This window comes from Acomys russatus, chromosome 25 (assembly GCF_903995435.1).
Source record: "Acomys russatus chromosome 25, mAcoRus1.1, whole genome shotgun sequence".
NCBI classification, from domain to species: Eukaryota; Metazoa; Chordata; class Mammalia; order Rodentia; family Muridae; genus Acomys; species Acomys russatus.
The window spans coordinates 12986913-13005698 of record NC_067161.1 but is presented as its reverse complement, the minus strand read 5'-3'; the positions used below and the strand labels follow the sequence as shown (position 1 = coordinate 13005698).

Below are 18786 nucleotides of genomic sequence, written 5' to 3'. Positions count from 1 at the left end.
GTTCCAGGCATCACTTCGTGGGGTGGGGTGGGGTGGGGTGTGCAGAGGGTTCCATGCTGACTGTGAAGAGATTTGACTTAAGGCTTTCCTCTGGGAGACTAGCTAGTTAGTGACTCCGGGTCCTTGGGCGCCGGGGCCTAGTGGAAGGCATTCCTTCTACTCCTCGGGGATCTCCTGGATTCACTAACTTTCTCAGTCTCAGGATTTCCTGCTTGTACCTAATTGGGATGATTAGATAAATCATTTGCTTGGCCATGGGTTCGTTTCCTTCCACCTAGATTACGGCCCTGGGGTCGAGCCCAGCCTACCTGCCCAAGTGCTGGTCCACATACTCCTGTAGCTCAGAAAGCTGCTGCTCTGCCATGGTGGCCCGGACCATCAACTGTGCCCGTTCCCGTTCTAGCTCTGTCTGGTGGAGGCAGGAACCATGAGCCAGGGTGGGGTATGGGGGGGATCCCCATTACTCTTCACCTACTACCTGAGTATCCTGGGAGAAGTCCTGTAGCTTCTTCTGGATTTGGGCCCAAGATGCAGTGTCCAGGACCCTGTGAGGGGAGGGTGGGAGGGGTAGTCTCCAAGGCAGGCATAATACCTGCTGCTCAGCATAGCACTGCCCGGGAGCCCTGGAGCATCTGTGCTTGGAGAATTCTCTGACAAGCTCAATGACCTCTGGTCTACAAGGTGTCTTTATGTCCAGTCTCTGGGAGGTGTTGCCTCAAGAGCCTGCCTGGTATACAGCAGGTATAGAGGCCCCAAACTCCCTCTGACCAGGCCACCGGGCTGTCAGGTCCCACCAAATCCAAATTTCACCTACCAGATGATGCTAAACAAAGCAGCCATCCATTTTTTCTATGACAACTAGTGTCCCTCATACAAACTGAGGTAGCCCAGACAGGGATAGGAGAACCCTACCCAGCAGCAAGGGTTGCCAGGATGAAGGAAGGCTGTGCAGCTTCTGGTTCTTTCTGCCTGACTCCTAGACCTCCCCTACACCAACAGGAAGGCACTCACAGTGGCTGTGGCCTGCCTTCCTTGGAAGCTTCACCCGGTCCCTTCTCTGGGTAGAGGAGCAGTGTCCTATATCGGCCATACTGTGAAAGGACAAGGTGGGTTCCCTTGGGTGACTGAAGAAGCCAACTGCTCAAAGGTTCTGAGCTTGGGATGAGGCCAGAGTTGAGTCCTGGGGCTCTGGGCTTCAAGGCAGTTTTGGGCAGCAGGGAGGGGTCCCCTGGGTCCTAGTATTACCTCATCTTCTCTTGGGTGGCCGAGTTCACTGGCCCAGCACATGGGTGATGGCTTCAGGTTGATAGCTGTTGTAAAAGTAGCCCTGGGAGTACCATGTGCCCTGTTGGAGTCTGTTTGTGCCTGGTGCTGCTCCTGCAGCAACCTAAACCACAGTGCAGGGCACATGGGCCCATCCCACCCCCAGGTGCCTGGGTAAGAGTGGAGCCCACCTGCAGGTGGTTAGCAGCAACTCCTGCCTCCAGCTCAGCTCTGCCAGGCGCTTGCGGTAGGCCCGGGCAGCTTGGGCCAGTTGATGCTCTCGGCTTCGGTGTGCGGCCCGAATGTCCTGCAGGGTGGCCTCCAGGAATGTTCGAAGGTCCTCCCGACCGGTGCTACTGGCAGTCTCCTGGAGGGGGTTGGGTAGGACAGAGCTAGGGTTGGGGCTGGATTTGGACCAGGTCAGGCAGCCAAGCTGGAGGAACTGGACCTGAGTTGGGCAAGGTGAGACATGGTTAGGTCCAGCCTTACCTCCTACACCAGCTGGCTGTGCAGGAACCGTAAAGTTTGCCCGAAACTATTGGTCCGGTACACCCCGGCCAGACTTACACTCCTCAAGTCGCAGAGGCTGCTTCCAACCCCTCCAGAACCTAAGTGCTCACCACTGTCTCTCTGGCACAGCGCTGCAGCCTGACAGCATACTCCTCAGTGAGCTTCTTGAGCTGCAGCTGCAGCTGAGCATTTTCGGCTTCAGCCTGCCGGAGCTGACCCTGACAGGTGGACAGCACCTGGGAGTGTGCACAAGGGGCTCTTGCTCTGTTTGTAGGACTCCTACCTGGCGGATGTTGAGGCTTACGGGGTGGGTAAACCCTCACCATGGCTTGGGCTGCCAGTTGCTGACCAGCTGCCTTGGCTTCCTCTTGGGCCCCCTGCAACTGCCGGCCTAGGGCTGCCCTGTGAACACAGTCCAGGCTCAGCTAGGCCAGCATGAGGTACTCCCCTAAAGAGGGCGCTTTCTGCCCACTGGGCGCTGCTGGTTCTAGGCGAGGTGAAAACGCACACTTGAGTCTCCAGTGCCTGCTGCCTGACTCTGTGATGCTCCAGTACCCATTTCAATTCCTCCTGTAGCTTCGGCTGGCCTCCTGGTGGCTATAGAGTGAAAAAGACAGGCCCCGAGCTAAAATCCTCACCCCAGGTAGGATTGCTTATGATGCCCAGGCTCAGGGAGCCTGCCTTGTTTGGGCGGCACCTTCATGGACAGAAGGGACGAGGGGTGGGGAGGGCACAGCAGACACCTGTCTCGCTGCCCCTGTGCAGGTGCCCAGCGCTGCTCTTTAAGTGCTCGCGGTAACCTGGAGTCAGTGGTAGGTGACAGTCAGGCCGGGGCTTCTCCACTGACCTCTTGTGGTGGCACCTGGTGATGCCCTGGGCTGGCCCCTGGTTGGACCCTGTGTCCCTGGCAGGTACTGTCCCCATGCAGCTCCAGCTCTAGCACCCGACTTTCCAATCGAAGAACCTGTGGACATCAGGGGTGAGCAGGGCTGTCTGCTGGACCACCTGGAGTACGTGGCTGTTCACTTGGTACAATCAAGTGCATATACACAGGGGCCAGGTAGAGGCCCACAGACACCTGAACCCCTTAATGGTGCTTATCCTGGGTGTATTCCCTGTTCCTGAATGTGCTCAGGCCTGCACACATGGCTGGCTTAGCTACTCACTTCCCTCTTCAGCTCAAAGACTTCAGCCTCATGCTGTTCGCGCAGGTGATGGGTTTCACGCTGAAGATCAACTAGCTCCTTAGAAATCTGTGGGTAACCAGGGTGAGAGATGCTGCCAGCGTCTTCACAGGCTCTCAGCTCCTACCAGAACCCCAGAGCCCCACAGCCACCTGCAACCGCTGTTTCTCACTCAGCTCCAGATCCACCTGATGCTCTGTCTCCAGGCTGGTGGCTCCCGCTGGGTGCCCAGACGCTCTTGGCAGCCAGTCCTCCGCTCCTGGAACAACCTGGGAAGGCACCGCCACCCCACACCTAGTTGGGTCTCAGGCCCAGGCTGCGGGACCTCACTCTCATGGAGGCATTCGAGCTCTCCTAAACCAGGTCAGCTGTTCCCTGAGCAGGAGCAGACAGACACAGGATCCAGGACTTCATCCCTTCTGGTCTAGGAAGGAAAGAAGGACCCCAAGGCAACATCAGTGTCTTGAGTGGACTCACATTCTCCACAACTCGAAGTGGGGCCACTGGCCTGGGGCCTGGGGCTGCCACATATTCCATAGAGGAGAGGTATTGTGGGCCCTGATCTGTCTGATGGCACCCTGCGTCCCGGCTGCTGTTGTGAGTGTTGCCAAGGCCTCTGTTGATCTTAGCGACTACCTATCTTGCCTACCAGGAAGGGTAAGGCAGTTCAGTGTGTTAGGAAGAGAGGGATTCACAATGGCATTGGTTCCCTCCTAAGCCTCATATCACCTGGGAGACAGGCAGGCACTCTGTTTATTGTAGGCCAGCTGGACCCGGGAGTGCAATGACAACAGCAAACCTGTGCCTGCGGTTGCCGGCACTATTTGTCTTTATATGGGATGCCCTGCCCTCCTGTAGGGATTTGTAACTATTTCCTGTGATTCTCACCCTTCCTAATGCTGCGATCCTTTAATACAATTCTTCATGTTGTGGTGACTCCTAACCATAAAATTATTTCACTGCTATTTCACAACTGTAATGAGTCGTAATGTAAGTGTCTGTGTTTTCCGATGGTCTCAGGCAACCCCTCCTATCTTCTGAAGGGTCCCGATCCAGAGGTTGAGAACCCCTGCGTTAGACTCTTGGATATCATCATATGTCAACTGAACTCACACTAGCAGGTAAACAAGTTGGACACACCTCACCACCTTCTGAGAGAAGTAGGCATAATCTAAGGTAGTGAACCTTGGGAGCTACCTCAGCCTGGACTGCAGAACTAGTAACTTTAGGTGCCCGTGACATACGCTGAGTTGGAGCATGCGCACCGCGCCACACTGAGTCCAACCCGGTTGCGGGTGTTCCCTTCCGCGCACGCGCAATTTCTGCCATTATCCATCGGGTGTCCGCCGCACTCAGGATCGCAGCGGAGGGGAGTGGGGGTGTGGCGGTGGGCAGCGTCCACGCTCTTTCCCGGACGCTAAACTGGCGGCGCATGTGCGAGTGAGGGGACCAGCAGGGAACGAGGTCAACACAGGTCTGGGGTCCCACTGTAGTTGAAAGAGGCGGGGCCTACAAAGATCAGGGGCGGAGCTAGAAGGAAGCCGCAAAGCCGTGTAGCTTTGGGACGGGGTGGTGAAGTTGGGAAAGGGGCGGGGTCTGAGGGTCCTCAGGGAAACTCTTGGACAGAGGAGCGCCTCTTCCTTTGCGCCCCCAGTGTGTGTGTGGGGGGGGATGCGGTGGGGGTGCTGAACCGTCACAGCTCAGGAGAAGAGATTCACTAGGCTCGGGTGCCTCTTTTGGAGGAAGGGAAGATTGGCAGAGGTCTGCGACCATGAAGGTCAAAGTCATCCCGGTACTTGAAGACAACTACATGTATCTGATCATTGAGGAGCACACGCGGGAAGCCGTGGCTGTGGACGTGGCCGTGCCCAAGAGGGTGAGGGCCGACAAAAGATGTCATCCAGGGACATCCGGAGCAGACCCGAACCCCTCATTTTAAAAAATCATTTGCTGTATTATTTTTATGCTCCCCTGAAGTTGTGGCTACTTTTGATGTTCCTGGTGCCCCAGTAATTGTAATTGCCTGCCCGATGCCTCCCCTAACCCTTGCTGCCTGGGTCCTGGGCCTGTCTGTGGAACTAAGCACCTGAATCTAGTACCCCAGTGTAGGATGAGTGGCCCACCTGGGCATCTGCGGCACTAACTCCATCCTTTGCAGCTGCTGGAGATTGCAAGCCGTGAGCAGGTGTCTCTGACCACGGTACTGACCACTCATCATCACTGGTAAGTAAAAGAGGGTGTGTGCTGACGCCTCTAGCCGACTCCTCCACTAGTACCCCGACTTGACCAGGCTCCCACACTTCCTCAGGGACCATACACGTGGAAATGCGGAGCTGGCACACCTACGGCCAGGACTGGCGGTCATGGGAGCAGATGAGCGCATCTGTGCACTAACCCGCAGGCTGCAACATGGGGAGGAGCTTCGGGTGAGCTTGCACCCGGAAGGGGTGGGGAGGGTCCTGGTCTAGGCCCGCCCACTGGCCCTCACAGGTCCAATGCCTCACCACCATCGCAGTTTGGGGCCATCCACGTGCGATGCCTCTTGACGCCGGGCCACACCTCTGGCCACATGAGCTACTTCCTGTGGGAGGACGAATGCCCGGACCCACCAGCCCTCTTCTCTGGTACCTTGCAGCCTGGACCTATCCACCTACCCAATTCCACTGTGCCCTCCCTACCCCCTTTCTGACCCTCTTTCCTCCCTAGGGGATGCTCTGTCAGTGGCAGGGTGTGGCTGGCACCTGGAGGACACTCCCCAGCAGATGTACCAGAGCTTGGCTAAGATCCTGGGTACCCTTCCACCCCATACGGTGAGAGAGCCTTGGCAGAAGTGTGGGGTCCACGTGCTTGGTGCTGTATTTCCTCCTGGCATAACCTATGCTTTTTACCTGTCCTGCTTAGGTAAAGGTGGCATGGGGGGGGGGGGGTTGGTGCTAGGTTAAGGAGATGAGTGTCTGCCCCTTCTTTGGCCTGGGGCAATGTGTTCACTGAACTCCCTTTCCTTGCAGAAAGTGTTTTGTGGCCATGAGCATACACTGAGCAATCTTGAGTTTGCACAGAAAGTGGAGCCCTCCAACAACCATGTTCAAGCTAAGCTGTCCTGGGCCCAGGTGCATCCACTTCTGGCTCCGTAAAAGGGGTGGGGGTAGGATTAGTCTTCCTGAAGTTTGGGGGAGGGGTCTAGAAAGGGAGTCACTAGGGAGTCAGGATGAGGCTTCTGCTGGCTACAGCTGGCTGGGCCTGGGTTTCTGCCCCGCTGCAGATCTTGTCAGCCACCGTAACGTCCTTGTGGCCGTTGGCTGTCAGAGGTCCAGTTGTGATCAGGGGCCCGCTCTTTGCAGAAGAGGGATGACGAGGATGTACCTACTGTGCCTTCGACGCTGAGCGAGGAGCTCTTGTACAACCCTTTCCTTAGGGTGACGTAAGTATGGCTGTGTCCTGGACCTTCCTGTGGTGGGGTGACCTCAAGAGGCCGTGTGTTCTGCCAGCCGGAGCCTCCCCACGGAGCAGTCTCTGGCCTAGCCTGGCATCCTTGGGGCTTCCTTGGCAGTCATTTGGGTAGTTAGGAGGGTATCTAGGGACTGTTTATTGAGCTGAATGTCCCTGGCACCAGGGAAGGGCATTCTTTAACAGTGCCCTGCTGGGCCCCACCCCCACGGGCAGCTGGCCAGCCCCACAATTCCCCAGCTTGCTCTTCTCTGCAGAGAGGATTCGGTTCGTGAGTTCACAGGCCAGGTGGCCCCAGCCCAGGCCCTGGAGGTGCTGTGCAGGGAGCGAGCACGCTTCCAGCTTGCTCTGGAGCCCCCACAGCCCCAGGTTCGGGCACTCCTGGCCTTGCAATGGGGCCTTCTGAGTACACCACAGGAAAAGTGAACTGTGGGGGGAGCCCGCCTGTCTCCACACCCAATATCCTGACATCAGGCTGACTGGAACCCAGAACCTTCCTCTGAGGCTCTGCCACCCTGCTTTGAAGAACCAGCAAGTGGTGCCTTCCCGGTGTCTACACTCATGGGGTCATACAAGGGTGAATAAAACTTTGAAAGGCCCAGTGTGGTACCACAGACACACAGCTGATACTTCTGGAGGTGCAGACCTGTTTATTAGCGGTATCTATGGGGTTCTCACAGCCATATAGGCATAGCACTGACCGCCCAGGCCCTAAGGCCCTAACAAACAGCCAGTTTGGGGAGGATCAGATGTCCCACTAGGTTCAGGCTCGATACCTGCCCTATACATTGTAGCTTGAGGGCTTAGCCACAGATACGAAACTCTTCATACTTAGGCTAAGCAGTCAGAGGCCAGGGCAGGGAGGATGCGCATGGCTCTGGGCCAGTGGAAGAGATTCTGGAACCTCACTGATCCTCCTTGGCAGTCTGATCCTGCCTGCACTCTTGCCTTCCAGATCTCAGTGTGGAGTCTGGAGGTGTACAGGTTGCTGTCAACATTACTGACCAATGGCACGCAGGCCGTGTACTGCCAAGGCCCCGGTGCAGCTAGTACTCCACTTTAGCACAGGATCCAACACACCCTTGCAGCTCTCCTTGAATTATGAGGGTCTCTGGTGTGTTCTCTGTGGGCTTTGCTGCTGATAACCATATGGTCTTCCTGGGTGTCTTGGTGTTGGCCCCCAGGGTTCTCACAGACTCTCCAGCCTCCTACCACCTGATGCTGAGGCCTGAATTGGTCTTCTCCACGGCATGGTATTGTGTGTGCAACAGGCGGCTAGCCTTCTCTGAGTCCTCGCCATGCAGCCAGTGCTGGTACAGCTCCTGGACCCCAGGCGCATCCTCGGGCACCTCGTTCCTCACCGTGCTGTACAGTCTTTCCACTTGCTGGAGGAGCTCCCTGCCTTCTGTATCTGGAGCCTTGAGCTGGCCCCCTCCATTCAAGCAGCCTGGGCGGGAAATCAGGGTCAGCCCTCCAACTCCCTGGGTCTGGAGAGAGACATGCCTCCCTCCTGTGCAACCCCTTCCACCACCCACTGGTGACAGGCTGCTGGACTGTCCCAGCAAGCAGAACCCGCCGTGCTACGTCAGGAGGGACTACCTGAAGGGCAGGCCATGACTTCCACGTAATGGTAGGGACAGCGGCCTCGCTTCAACTTCTGCACAAGGTTCTGGATGTTGCGGAAGCCATAGGCCACAGCAAATCGCAACAGCACCTGGCCTTCCCTCTCCAGCGTCACTTCCTGGAAGTCCTTGTTCCTGAAGGTATATAGGAGCAGGCTTGTGAAAATGCACATTGCCACAAAAACCTGTTCCTGCCCAGATATAGAAGCCTGGGGCCCAGTGCACTACCAGCTGGCTCTGTCCTTTCCTGCCTGCAGGCAGGGGAGGGATGAGTGGGTACAGCTTGCATCCATGGGCCCAGCCCAACCTTGAGCTCCTTAATAGGGTTGTTTTCCCAAAGGGCAACAATGAAGCCCACCAAGGTGTAAAGCCACAGTGCTGGCCCCTGCCAGCCCCTGCCTCAGGATAAGGAGACTGAGGCGAGTGCTCTCACCTGTCTGTTCACACTTAATGGTCATAAGAGGAGACCCATGTGTGCCAAGGGCTCCAGGGATCCTCCCCCAAATTCACTCCAGTGCCTGCCCTGCTCACCTCATGGGTTGGTAGGTGACATCAGCCACATGGATTCCAAAGAGCTCTCGGGCCGCGTGCCGGAACACATGCTCCAGGTAGCCTCCTGAGCCGCCACCCCGATGGCTGGTGGGCTCCTCAGCAGACACACTATTGGTTCTGGGAGAGGGGCGGGTCAGTGCAGGAGGCTGGGGCTCACAATACAGCTGAGGTCTCTTGTAGTCTGATATTAAGGACTTTTCTTATGGCGGCCCTGGGAAGCTCAGGTGGCTTCTAGAGCAGGCTCTGCTCTGACACTGTAAACTCAGCCACTCTTGGGCCCCAAGCCAGGCTGTGGGGAGGTCTGGAGTCGGCCAGAAGGCAGCCTGGGTAGAAAGGAGGGGACAGGACACTGCCCCACCCCACAGGCAGCATCTGATCCCAAAGAAAGGTTCTCAGCCCCCACCACCAACAACTCACAAGCCATCCAGGGGCACCGGCTCCAGCTCCGGGAGCGAGACGCCTTCTTCCTCCAGCAGCCTCAAGACTTCGCCTGTGGAGGAACCACAGCACAGGCCCTAGTTGGTCTTCAAGTGCTGAGCTGTCTGTGTCCCCAGAGGGACACTTACTCCAGCGTGTGGTGGGACAGTGACTCCAGCCAGCTCCTGCAGACCCGTGGGAAGGCATTCCTGCCTGGAGCACTGTAAAATGAGCCAGGGCCACTCTGCCAGTGCAGGGGCAGGCTGTTCAGCCTCCCGGACAGTTTGTTTTCCTAACTCTTGAGTGGGAGACAGGCTACTCCACTTAGAAGTGGGGTGAAGATATGAGCCACAGAGACTAACTAGACTTGAGAGCTTGCCTGCTCTCAAGACTCAGTTTTGAAAGCCAGGCATGGTGGCATATGCCTTTAATTCCAGCACTCGGGAGGCAGAAGTAGGTGGGATCACTGTGAGTTCGAGGCCAGCCTGGTCTACAGAGTGAGTCCAAGGCTACACAGAGAAACCCTGTCTTGAAAAAAACAGAAACAAAAACAAATGTAAAGAAAAAACAAAAGGACTCATATTTTATATAATACTGGGGCTTCACTGGCCACAGGACCCTAGGAGGCACTGAGGGAAAAGCCCCTGCTGTCTCCCAGGCTGCAGTGCTTGGCTTCAAGGGAGCCTTGTAGACAGCAGAGGGTAGAGTTACGCATGGTAACTGCACCTGTTGTAAGGACACAGTCCACGTCACGGGTCTGGTACTCCTGGTTGAAGAAGTCAGGTCTGGATGCTTCTAGCTTTTTGTCATAGCAAGGCATCACTGTCACATGGTAGATCCTGTCAGGAGTCAGAAGCTACAGAGAGAGTATAGAAAGCTTTAGTTCCACCCGAGACAAGCTCAGAAGTGGCCTCACTGTGAAATGTGAGGCAGAGGCAGCAGAGGGACTGGAGGCAGGCATGTCTTGAGCAGTTGCTCATATCACCAGCTGCAGCAGAGAAGAGAGGCTCTCACTGCCTTGGAAAGAAAGGACAAGTCACCATGGAGACAACGCAGACTTGAGGAAAGTGTGGCTGTGCACGTGTAGAGGGAATGCACAGGGTTGATGCCAGTGCCCGTGGTTTCAGTACTACGGAGGTTAGCTCCCTCCATAATGGGGTGACTTCGGGCTGGGACCAGTGGATCACTGGAAATGACCTCAAGTGAGATGTGATTTGTTTACCCAGCAGCCTGTGGGGTGTGCTTCTAGCCCTTAAGTCTCCTACTCCCTAAACCTCTAGGTGTGAGAAATTACCTTTCTTTCAGACATGGGCCCTCTGTGTTGATAAAAGACAGCCCAGGCTGGGCAGTGGTGGCGCACGCCTTTAATCCCAGCACTCAGGGGGCAGAGGCAAGCGGATCTCTGTGAGGTTGAGGCCAGCCTGGTCTACAGAGAGAGTCCGGGACAGCCAAGGATACACAGAGAAACCCTGTCTTAGGAGTGGGGGGGGGGGGGGCGGGCGGGAGACTGTTGGGGCTGGTCTGATGTATTTTGATGCTAATTACTGTTTGTTGTATGTGACTCACCTTTTGCTTAATAAAAAGCCATCTCACCTGGGCAGGCAAAGGAGACAGGTGGGGCTAAGAGAGAGAGGAATTTTGGGAAGAAAGATCATCACCAGGAGAAAGGAGAGACCTAAAGTGAGGAGAGGAAGGCCGCCATGGGTTAGCTGGAGGAGAAGCACATGGCCCATGGCGTGGATGGAGAATCCAGATGGAGAACACCAGCAAGTATTTGGGATTAGGGATGGGAGGTAGCTTGACAGAAGTTACTGGAAGCAGATGGCATGGGATTGAGACAGGAATCCCATGCCTGCCCCACTATGGGAGGTGGTTTAGAGGATTGATATCTGCCCTGCCCCAGGTTAACTAAGACTATTTTAAAATATAACAAATGTCTGTCTTAATTGATTGCTAGCTGGGCCTACAGATAATACTGATAATACAGATAATTTTTAAAAACAATAAAAGACAGCCCAGGTAGTAGCAGGCTAGCTGGGCAAGACTGATACTGAGGCCAGGTTTATTACGCCGGCAGCTACCACTAGGTTTCAGCACCCCAATGCCCTCTGAGGGTACCACGATCACAGGCAAGGGATCAGTGGCCAGCCATCTCTCACTCCTGTGTCACAGCTGACCACTCCTCACTATGTTGCCTGGGGATACCCAATCCCATTACCTGCTGCTGTGCAAAGAAGTCCTTGACCAGGGAGCCCATAACCTGCTGTGGGGACCGGGCTGTGCTGATGTAGGGGAGGATGAAGTTGCCATGTGTCTTCTCAGCATAGCAGATCCAGCCTGAGCCAAAGGGAACACAGAGGTTTGGGGTGTGCCTAGGGCAGGCCTGGGGGTGGCTCACAAACAGCTGTTCTCCTCTTGGCAGGGACATGACATTCTGGGGGTGGACTGATTCATACAAAAAAATTACTGTGCCATTAAAACACTCATCCTGCCATCGCTGACTGTCACAGGAAGGCTGGTTGGTACCTAGGTGCTCACCAATGGCAACTGGTGACGACAGGTGATGGCTTGGGCCCTACACACCTCCTAGGTACTGACACTTCTACCCTTCTCTGAAGGGCACCCCCTACCCGTCATCACCACCACCCCGCCCCCGCCCTTTTCCATGTCAAGCTGTCAGGATATCATTAAGTCCTAACTTCTATTAAACAGCCATGCAGCCACGGACACACCTGGGCAAGCAGAAGCTAGCATGGGCAAGACCTCTTTGGAGTTGGCTTGTCCTCGGAATCGCTGCACAAACTCCTTCTGGCTCTCCAAAAGGCTGAAGTTCCTCGCGAAGGCAGTATCGAAGACAAAGTGCACCCCTGGAAGGCAACGGAAGGGGAGTGTGTGCCTTAGCCATAACCACGGCAGAAGCTGGCATCTGAACACCTCTGAGTGGGGCAGCACTGTGGGGCTCAGGCCACGAGCTGGGCTCCACCCCAATGGGACCTTAGCATGTCATCTCCATGGGGTCTCCAAGAAGCAGTTTCACCAGGTACAACACCTGCTGCGTAGATGACCTGAGAGCTACTTAGTGGTCCCACCATTACTCCAATTTCTAAAGCTGTATTTTCCTTGGCACCATTCTGAATGTGTTTAAGCGTTTCATACCAGTAGGGTGTGGCTCTGGGTGCTCTGGCCTCCTCCAGTCTGACCTGTGATACACAGAGACCTCTGCCTCACCCACCTGCCCTTCTGATGACCACATGCCTGAGGGCTGGGGCTACCTGTATGGCCACACTGCTACATCCCTACATGGACTGTGTGGACATGTTTCAGTGGGCCTTTCAGCCACGGTGAGATGTTATAGACTTTTGTCTTGCCTGGCGTAGGCCACAGACTAAAGCTCCTTCAGGATCCCCATGGAGGACTGTGCTTCTGACTCTTCAGTTCTCCCTAGGCTCTGGGGTAAGGCAGGTTACCCAGGCCAAACCCCAACAGATGAGACAATATGCCTGAAAAACTAACTAGATCCAGTAAGATGGTCCTTGCTGTCAACCTGATGACCTGAGTTTGCTGCCTGAAGGAGAGAACTAAGTCCTGAAAATGGTCCTGTGACCTACACGCCTGCACAAGCCCAAAATAAATTCATGTGAAAAACAAATAGTAACCTATGCTGGGTGCAGCAGCACATACCTGTAGTCCAATAACTAGGGAGGCTAGAGCAGGAGGATCGCATGTTTGAGGCCAGCCCAGACTACATAGTGAAGTCAAGGAAAGCCAGGGTTACGAAGTGAGACCTTGTCTCAGAAAACAAAACAAAAGCCCAAAGGTGGTGTGTGCATGCAATTCCAGCACTTGCTAGGTGAAGGCAGGAGGATCAGTTCAAAGCCAATCTGATCTAAGACCTACTTTCAAAAAAACCAAAACACTAATAAGAAACCCCAAAAGAGGACTGGAGAGATGGCTCTGCAGTTAAGAGGACTGTCTGTTCTTCCAGAAGTTGTGAGTTCAATTCCCAGCAACCACATGGTGGTCCATAAACATCTATAATGAGATCTGATTACTTCTTGTGGTGTGCATAAAAACAGAGCACTCATATACATAAAATAAATAAATAAATCTAAAAAATAGAAAGAAAGAAAGAAACCTCAAAAGAACCTAGTAACTAGCCAGGCGTGGTGGCACACGCCTTTAATCCACTCAGGAGGCAGAGGTAGGCAGATCACTGTGAGTTTGAGGTCAGCCTGGTCTGCAAAGTGAGTCCAGGACAGCCAAGGCTACACAGAGAAACCCTGTCTTGAAAAATGAAAAAAAAAAAAAAAAAAAAAACAACAACCAAAAAACAAAGAATCAAGTAACAGTAACACACCCAGGGGACACGTGACCAGTCCACTACAGTACAAAGTCAGAGTTCAGGTGGCTTCTCTCCTCAGGTCCTGAGCTCAGCCATCACTGTCAAACTGCAAGCTGAAGTCACGCCAGGGAGAGTGTCACTACTGCTCAGCTCAGGGTGAGTGACATGTGCCTTGGGGGCGGGAGGAGTCCCCGCCCAAGTTCACCCAAGGTTCTGCGCCTACCTATTTTTTTGAAAAATGAAGTTAATTTCCTGGCAGTGGCTGAGGAATCCAGCTGAAACCTGGCAGCCAGCGACGCTCTGGACTGCGGTGAGATGGAAAGGACCACCAGCCGCTGCTGACCGGGCGCTGCCACCTGTAAAGCGAGGGAGAGAAGTCTGGCTCTGCAGGCTTTGTACGGATTCCCAGAGGCCATTAGCTCCACCACAGTGATATTCAGAGGCCAACCCAAAGCTCTAGGTGTGACACTTAGCGTTGGAGAACACTGACAGGACAGCCACAAAACCTAAAGATGCAGAAGTCGCTGGAAGTCAGACAGGTGGACCAGCTGAGTTTCCCCTGATGAAATATGCTATAAGCTGCTAAGGCTGATCCCCTCTGCTTACTTTATTAGCATCTAGAACCTTCTGCAGCTCCTCGTGACTCTGCTGCGTGATGAGTACCGTCTCTGCTGAAGTGACACAGCCACTGCACGCCAGGCAGTCATTCAGGGAGACTTTGGCTTTCTCCAGCTTCTGCGTTCTTCCATCCTGTGAGAAAAATCCGGGCAGGGCATTCACTCCAGGTAGACTTTTGACTTCCACTCACACCACCACCAACCAGCATGAGAGTGGATGGAGGTTTATATGCCATGTTCTTTTTACTTGTTTACTTTTCTTTTTTTCACGATAGTAGATATTGAATTCAGGGCCTTGCAAATGCCAAGCAAACACTCTGGGGCCGAGCAGTACCTTTAGTCCTGACACCCAGTTTTTAGAAATTAAGTCTGTGTTCAAATCAGGGCCTCCAGGACACCCCCATGGCATGCAAACATGACATCAGCTTGAGCTCCTCAACCTTGCTACAGATGCAGGAACGGTCTGACCCAGGGCCAAGTGAGCTACAGGGGTCCATGCTGACCAGGGGAGTAAGGCTAGAGGGTTTGAAGTCCTTTCAGCTGCTCTCTCAGCCTGTGCTTTGCACCAATGCCCCACGTGAATTTAATCTACACTGAGAGACCAAAGGCCACAGGCCCGGGCTGCAGCACCACCACCACGCAGACAAGGCCAGTGTCCTTAAAGCACAGCCCCATGGTGATGGGCACCTCCCTGTATCCCTTCATCCATAAGACCCCTTGTTGAGAATCATGGGCCTCCAGGTATAGTGGGGTATAGCCGGTGCCATGGAGTGTCACGGGGTCACTGTGGTGGACAAATAGCTGGCCTTTCCTGTCATGGCTTGATGCTGTTCTTCACAGGGAGGGATCTGCACACTCATTCCCTGAACCTACCCAAGGTTCCTCCCCTACTCAGTGTTCCCTGGCTGCGCGTCACTTCTCAGGACAGTGGTGCGTGGGGTTTTGAAGGGCTTCCTTAAGAGTGCAAAGGGCAGCCAGTCAGGGTTAATTTTAACAGGCACCAGGATCTCACCTTCAGGTTTAGAAAAAAGGAGAAACCTGAGGGGCCAAACCCAGGAAACCTTAGGCTCCTAGAAGTAGGGGATAAGGGGAGATGGGAAGGGCCCACCATTTCCCCCACGCAGAGCAGGACCGACTGGCTGCTCAGCAGGCGCAGCCTTATGCACCCTCCCAGCTGCCAGTGGTCAGTGGATGTGACCGTTGAGAGAGAACTGGTGAGACGCAGGGAGTTCCAGCGTGGCCACGTCTGTGACCGGATGTAGCAGAAGAGGTGTGTTTCAGATCTGCGCCCCAGGACCCCCTCCTCCGGCCACCGCCGGCCCCCAGCAGGGATGTGGTGAAGCCTCTGGGTCCTTACTGGGTTCACTTGGAAGTAACTCCCATCATCTTCAATGTGGATCTTGGCTATGCCACTTCCAGACTTCTTATCCACTTTCACGGGCTTGATGCAATTCTACACCAGGAAGAGACCCCCCCCCAAAACCAGGCTCTATTAGGATAAGACATCTGTGGAGTATGCTGGTCCCAGGGATGGCTGGCTACTGCCCACAGAAGAGACAGGGTTTCTCTGTGTGGCCTTGGCTGTCCTGGACTCACTTTGTAGACCAGGCTGGCCTCGAACTCACACTGACCTGCCTGCCTCCTGAGTACTAGGGCTAAAGGCATGCCCCACCACGCCCAGCAGCCCACCCTTTTCTGTACAAGGTGAGGATATCATCAAAGTCACTCACTCTCTAGGTCCAGATGACCAGGAAGACCAGTGCTAACTCTATATACAACCTAATGTCTGCAGAAACCCTGACCACCCTGTCCTTCCTAAGTGCAGACAGCAGCACTCCACCAGAGGATAGCCGGGTGTAGTGGTGCACGCCTCTAATCCCAGGACTTGGGAGACAGAGGCAGGCAGATCGCTGTGAGTTCAAGGCCAGCCTGGTCCACAAAGAGTCCAGGGCAGCCAAGGCTACACAGAGAAACTCTGTCTTGAAAAAACAAAAAACAAACAAACAAGCAAAAAACAAAACCCACCAGAGGCTAGTGTGTCAAGAGCCCAGGCCAGACAGGAATGCTCTCTTTGGAATCATCTGGCAGTCACCTCCAACCCGTCTACACAGATGAAACTTCCTCTGCCCCCTCCCCTTCTTGACATCTCCTGTTATTGCTTCCAGAACCTTGGTGGCCTTTTAGGTGATGGCCTTCCAGAAAATGGCCAGTCCCAGGCAAGATACCCCAGTTCAGCCTGCCTGTGTGGCAGCTCAGCTCCTCTTCTACGGGTCATGGGGCCTGGCTACAGGACTACTAGCTCTGGGGACAGAGGAATACCCTGACAAGGACACCAGTTCCTGTTTGCAAGTGTGGCTGTCTGTGGTCCCTTCTATCTTCCTCAAAAACATGGTCAAGCACATTAGCTATGGTTGTGGCCCAAGTGGACTTCTTCCCTGTCCTTTCGACATGGTCCCTGTTTATTAGAGATGAACAAACTGGCTCTGAGAGAGGAGTGGGAAGGGATGTCCCACAGGCGTGTGGAGGCTGCTCTGCCCCAACTCTGTCTCAGCATCACCGGCTGGGTGACTCTATTAGGAACAGTAGCAGTTCATATAACAGATAACAACAGGTCCCCACTTAACACTACGACTGCATGTCTCCCCTAAACATTCCCACGGCTCCTGGAAATCGCTTCTGGACATCCTGGGACCGAGTATCCGGGTTGCCCTGCCCTCCCTGGCCTCAGTTGTCTGTGTTAGCAAGTAGGGAACCAGACTGAGGCCCTGGGCCCTTGATTGGGTCTCTTTCTCAGGAAAAGACACTGGTGGGAGAGGTTCCCCGCGGCGCACTGCCACGCACGGATCCGCCTCCTGCAAGACTTGCCCTTGGCCGGCCCACCTGAGACGGCCCGATGAAGTCATCCAGGTCGGTCAGCTGTAGTACCCCACTGAAGGGCGACGCCATGACAGCCTCACTGCCGCTGAGCGTCGCACGGGGGGTGTCGCAAAATGACATCAAATGCTAGAGCTGTTCCGCCACTCTGCCGGAAAAAAAAATGCAAATTACAGCGCATGCTCATTTCTCCTCGTGGGCACGCTTTGGAGAGAGTGCGCGCCCTCTGCTGGCGGCCTTGAGAGCTCAGGCCAGCGGACTCAAAAAGGACCAAGGTCCATAACAGCTTCCTGGTTTCCATGCCTTCCTCGAGTGTGGTGTACAAGGGTAGTGTAGACAAAGAATGAAATTCCAGAGTGTCTCCCGCTTCACGTCTGGGTGAGAATCCGGGTTTCACTCACCATCTTGACTTGGCAGGGTCCCAGATGTAGTGCCTGCACCAGGAGATCCTGCTGACTACTGGCAACAGAACACAAACTTTGACTCACTGGAATGCCTTGGAATGGGCTTAGCCAAAATAAGACATAGACAAGTGCTGATGAGATGTTAAGACAGAAGAGTGTGGGACAACATTTACAGAAGTGAGTTCTTGAGCAGGACCAGGGCCAAAGGACAGTTTCTGTTTGTCAGGAGGATTCTATTTTTTGTTGCTTTTTGGTTTTGTTTTTCGAGACAGGGTTTCTCTGTGTAGCCTTGGCTGTCCTGGACTCACTTTGTAGACCATGCTGGCCTCAAACTCACAGGGATCCACCAGCCTCTGCCTCCCGAGTGCTGGGGTTAAAGGTGTGCGCCACCACGCCCAGCTTGTCAGAAGGATTCTAATGCTACGAGAGTGATGCACAAATTCTGGGACATCCGATTACCACCCCTCCCCCACTAAACACAAGCCTATAGAACAAACACAGAAGCCAGGCGTGGCGGTGCAAGTCTTTAATCCCAGCACTCCGGAGGCAGAGGCAGGCAGATTTCTCTGAGCTCAAGCCTAGCCTGGTCTACAAAATAAGTGCAGGAGAGCCAGGGCTACACAGAGAAACCCTGTCTCAAGCAAAAACAAAAACAGAATGTGAGGGTTATTCAAAGCCCACCAGCAGATATACAGCAGAACAGCCAGGAACGGTAGAAAGGGCACAGTCCCGGCATTCATCTTACTTATATCGGTGACCCCGGAAGACATTAGTCAGTAGACGGGGATGAAGCCAGTCACAAAGACCACATGCATGACACCATCTCAGCAAAATGTCCAGGACAGGCAAACCTGTCTCAAAAAACCAAAATAAATAAATAGATAGATAGATAAAGTGTACGTGTCACTATGTGTGGTAGCATTCTTCTGTAATCTCAGTATCCAAAAAGCTAAATAGAAGGATCAAGAATTTGAGGCCAGGGCCGGGCAGTAGTGATGCACGCCTTTAATTCCGGCTGACCTCAGGTGTGGGGCAGAAGGTTTCTGACCAGGTTGGGGGGAAAAAAGTTTTAGAAATTGATGTTGCACATTGTGACGTCTTTTTTCTTTCTTTCTTTCTCTTTGTTTTTGTTTGGTTTGGTTTTGGTTTTTTGAGACAGGGTTTCTCTGTGTAGCCTTCACTGTCCTGGACTCACTTTGTAAATCAAGCTGGCCTGGAACTGACAGCGATCCGCCTGCCTCTGCTTCCCGAGTGCTGAGATTAAAGGTATGTGCCAGCCGGGCGTGGTGGTGCACGCCTATAATCCCAGCGCTCTGAAGGCAGAGGCAGGTGGATCGCTGTGAGTTTGAGGCCAGACTGGTCTACAAAGTGGGTCCAGGACAGCCAAGGCTACACAGAGAAACCCTGTCTCGAAAAACCAAAATAAATAAAGGTGTGTGCCACCACGCCCAATTTGTGATGTCATTTTTTTTTTTTTTTAATAAATAGATTAGGGTTTCTCTGTGTAACCCTTGCTGTCCTGGAACTCGATTATGTAGACTAGGCTGACTTTGA

The 18786-nt window shown here is 54.1% G+C and overlaps 3 protein-coding genes across 4 annotated transcripts; 1 reads left to right on the top strand and 2 right to left on the bottom strand.

Moving 5' to 3' along the window:
* Window positions 1-25: 25 nt before the first annotated feature.
* On the bottom strand, window positions 26-4391 carry Ccdc78 (coiled-coil domain containing 78). The gene is made up of 14 exons (XM_051168126.1): window positions 4233-4391; window positions 3435-3593; window positions 3110-3226; window positions 2940-3026; window positions 2621-2737; window positions 2282-2370; window positions 2097-2175; window positions 1884-2009; window positions 1455-1630; window positions 1246-1327; window positions 1012-1091; window positions 479-545; window positions 309-409; window positions 26-218 (listed from the first exon to the last, which is right to left on the bottom strand). Exons 1-14 carry the CDS (start codon window positions 4389-4391, stop codon window positions 107-109), a joined length of 1551 nt encoding a protein of 516 aa, XP_051024083.1. The 3' UTR covers window positions 26-106.
* Window positions 4392-4641: 250 nt separating this feature from the next.
* Haghl (hydroxyacylglutathione hydrolase like) lies at window positions 4642-7059 on the top strand. Of its 2 annotated transcripts, none has more exons than XR_007833099.1 (8): window positions 4642-4833; window positions 5116-5180; window positions 5266-5383; window positions 5473-5581; window positions 5664-5767; window positions 5966-6067; window positions 6220-6378; window positions 6662-6730. XR_007833099.1 is itself a non-coding variant. In XM_051167940.1 (8 exons), the coding sequence occupies exons 1-8, from the start codon at window positions 4729-4731 to the stop codon at window positions 6828-6830; spliced, it is 852 nt and encodes a 283-aa protein (XP_051023897.1). In that variant the 5' UTR covers window positions 4642-4728; the 3' UTR covers window positions 6831-7059. The 2 variants fall into 2 exon arrangements, 1 of the variants encoding a protein (XP_051023897.1); XM_051167940.1 differs by having other exon boundaries at window positions 6299-6378; window positions 6662-7059.
* A 381-nt stretch (window positions 7060-7440) lies between these two features.
* On the bottom strand, window positions 7441-16993 carry Ciao3 (cytosolic iron-sulfur assembly component 3). The gene is made up of 11 exons (XM_051167659.1): window positions 16835-16993; window positions 15312-15407; window positions 13944-14087; window positions 13561-13693; window positions 11728-11862; window positions 11214-11332; window positions 9722-9851; window positions 8996-9068; window positions 8558-8695; window positions 8004-8161; window positions 7441-7851 (listed from the first exon to the last, which is right to left on the bottom strand). The coding sequence occupies exons 1-11, from the start codon at window positions 16949-16951 to the stop codon at window positions 7613-7615; spliced, it is 1482 nt and encodes a 493-aa protein (XP_051023616.1). The 5' UTR covers window positions 16952-16993; the 3' UTR covers window positions 7441-7612.
* Window positions 16994-18786: the final 1793 nt, after the last annotated feature.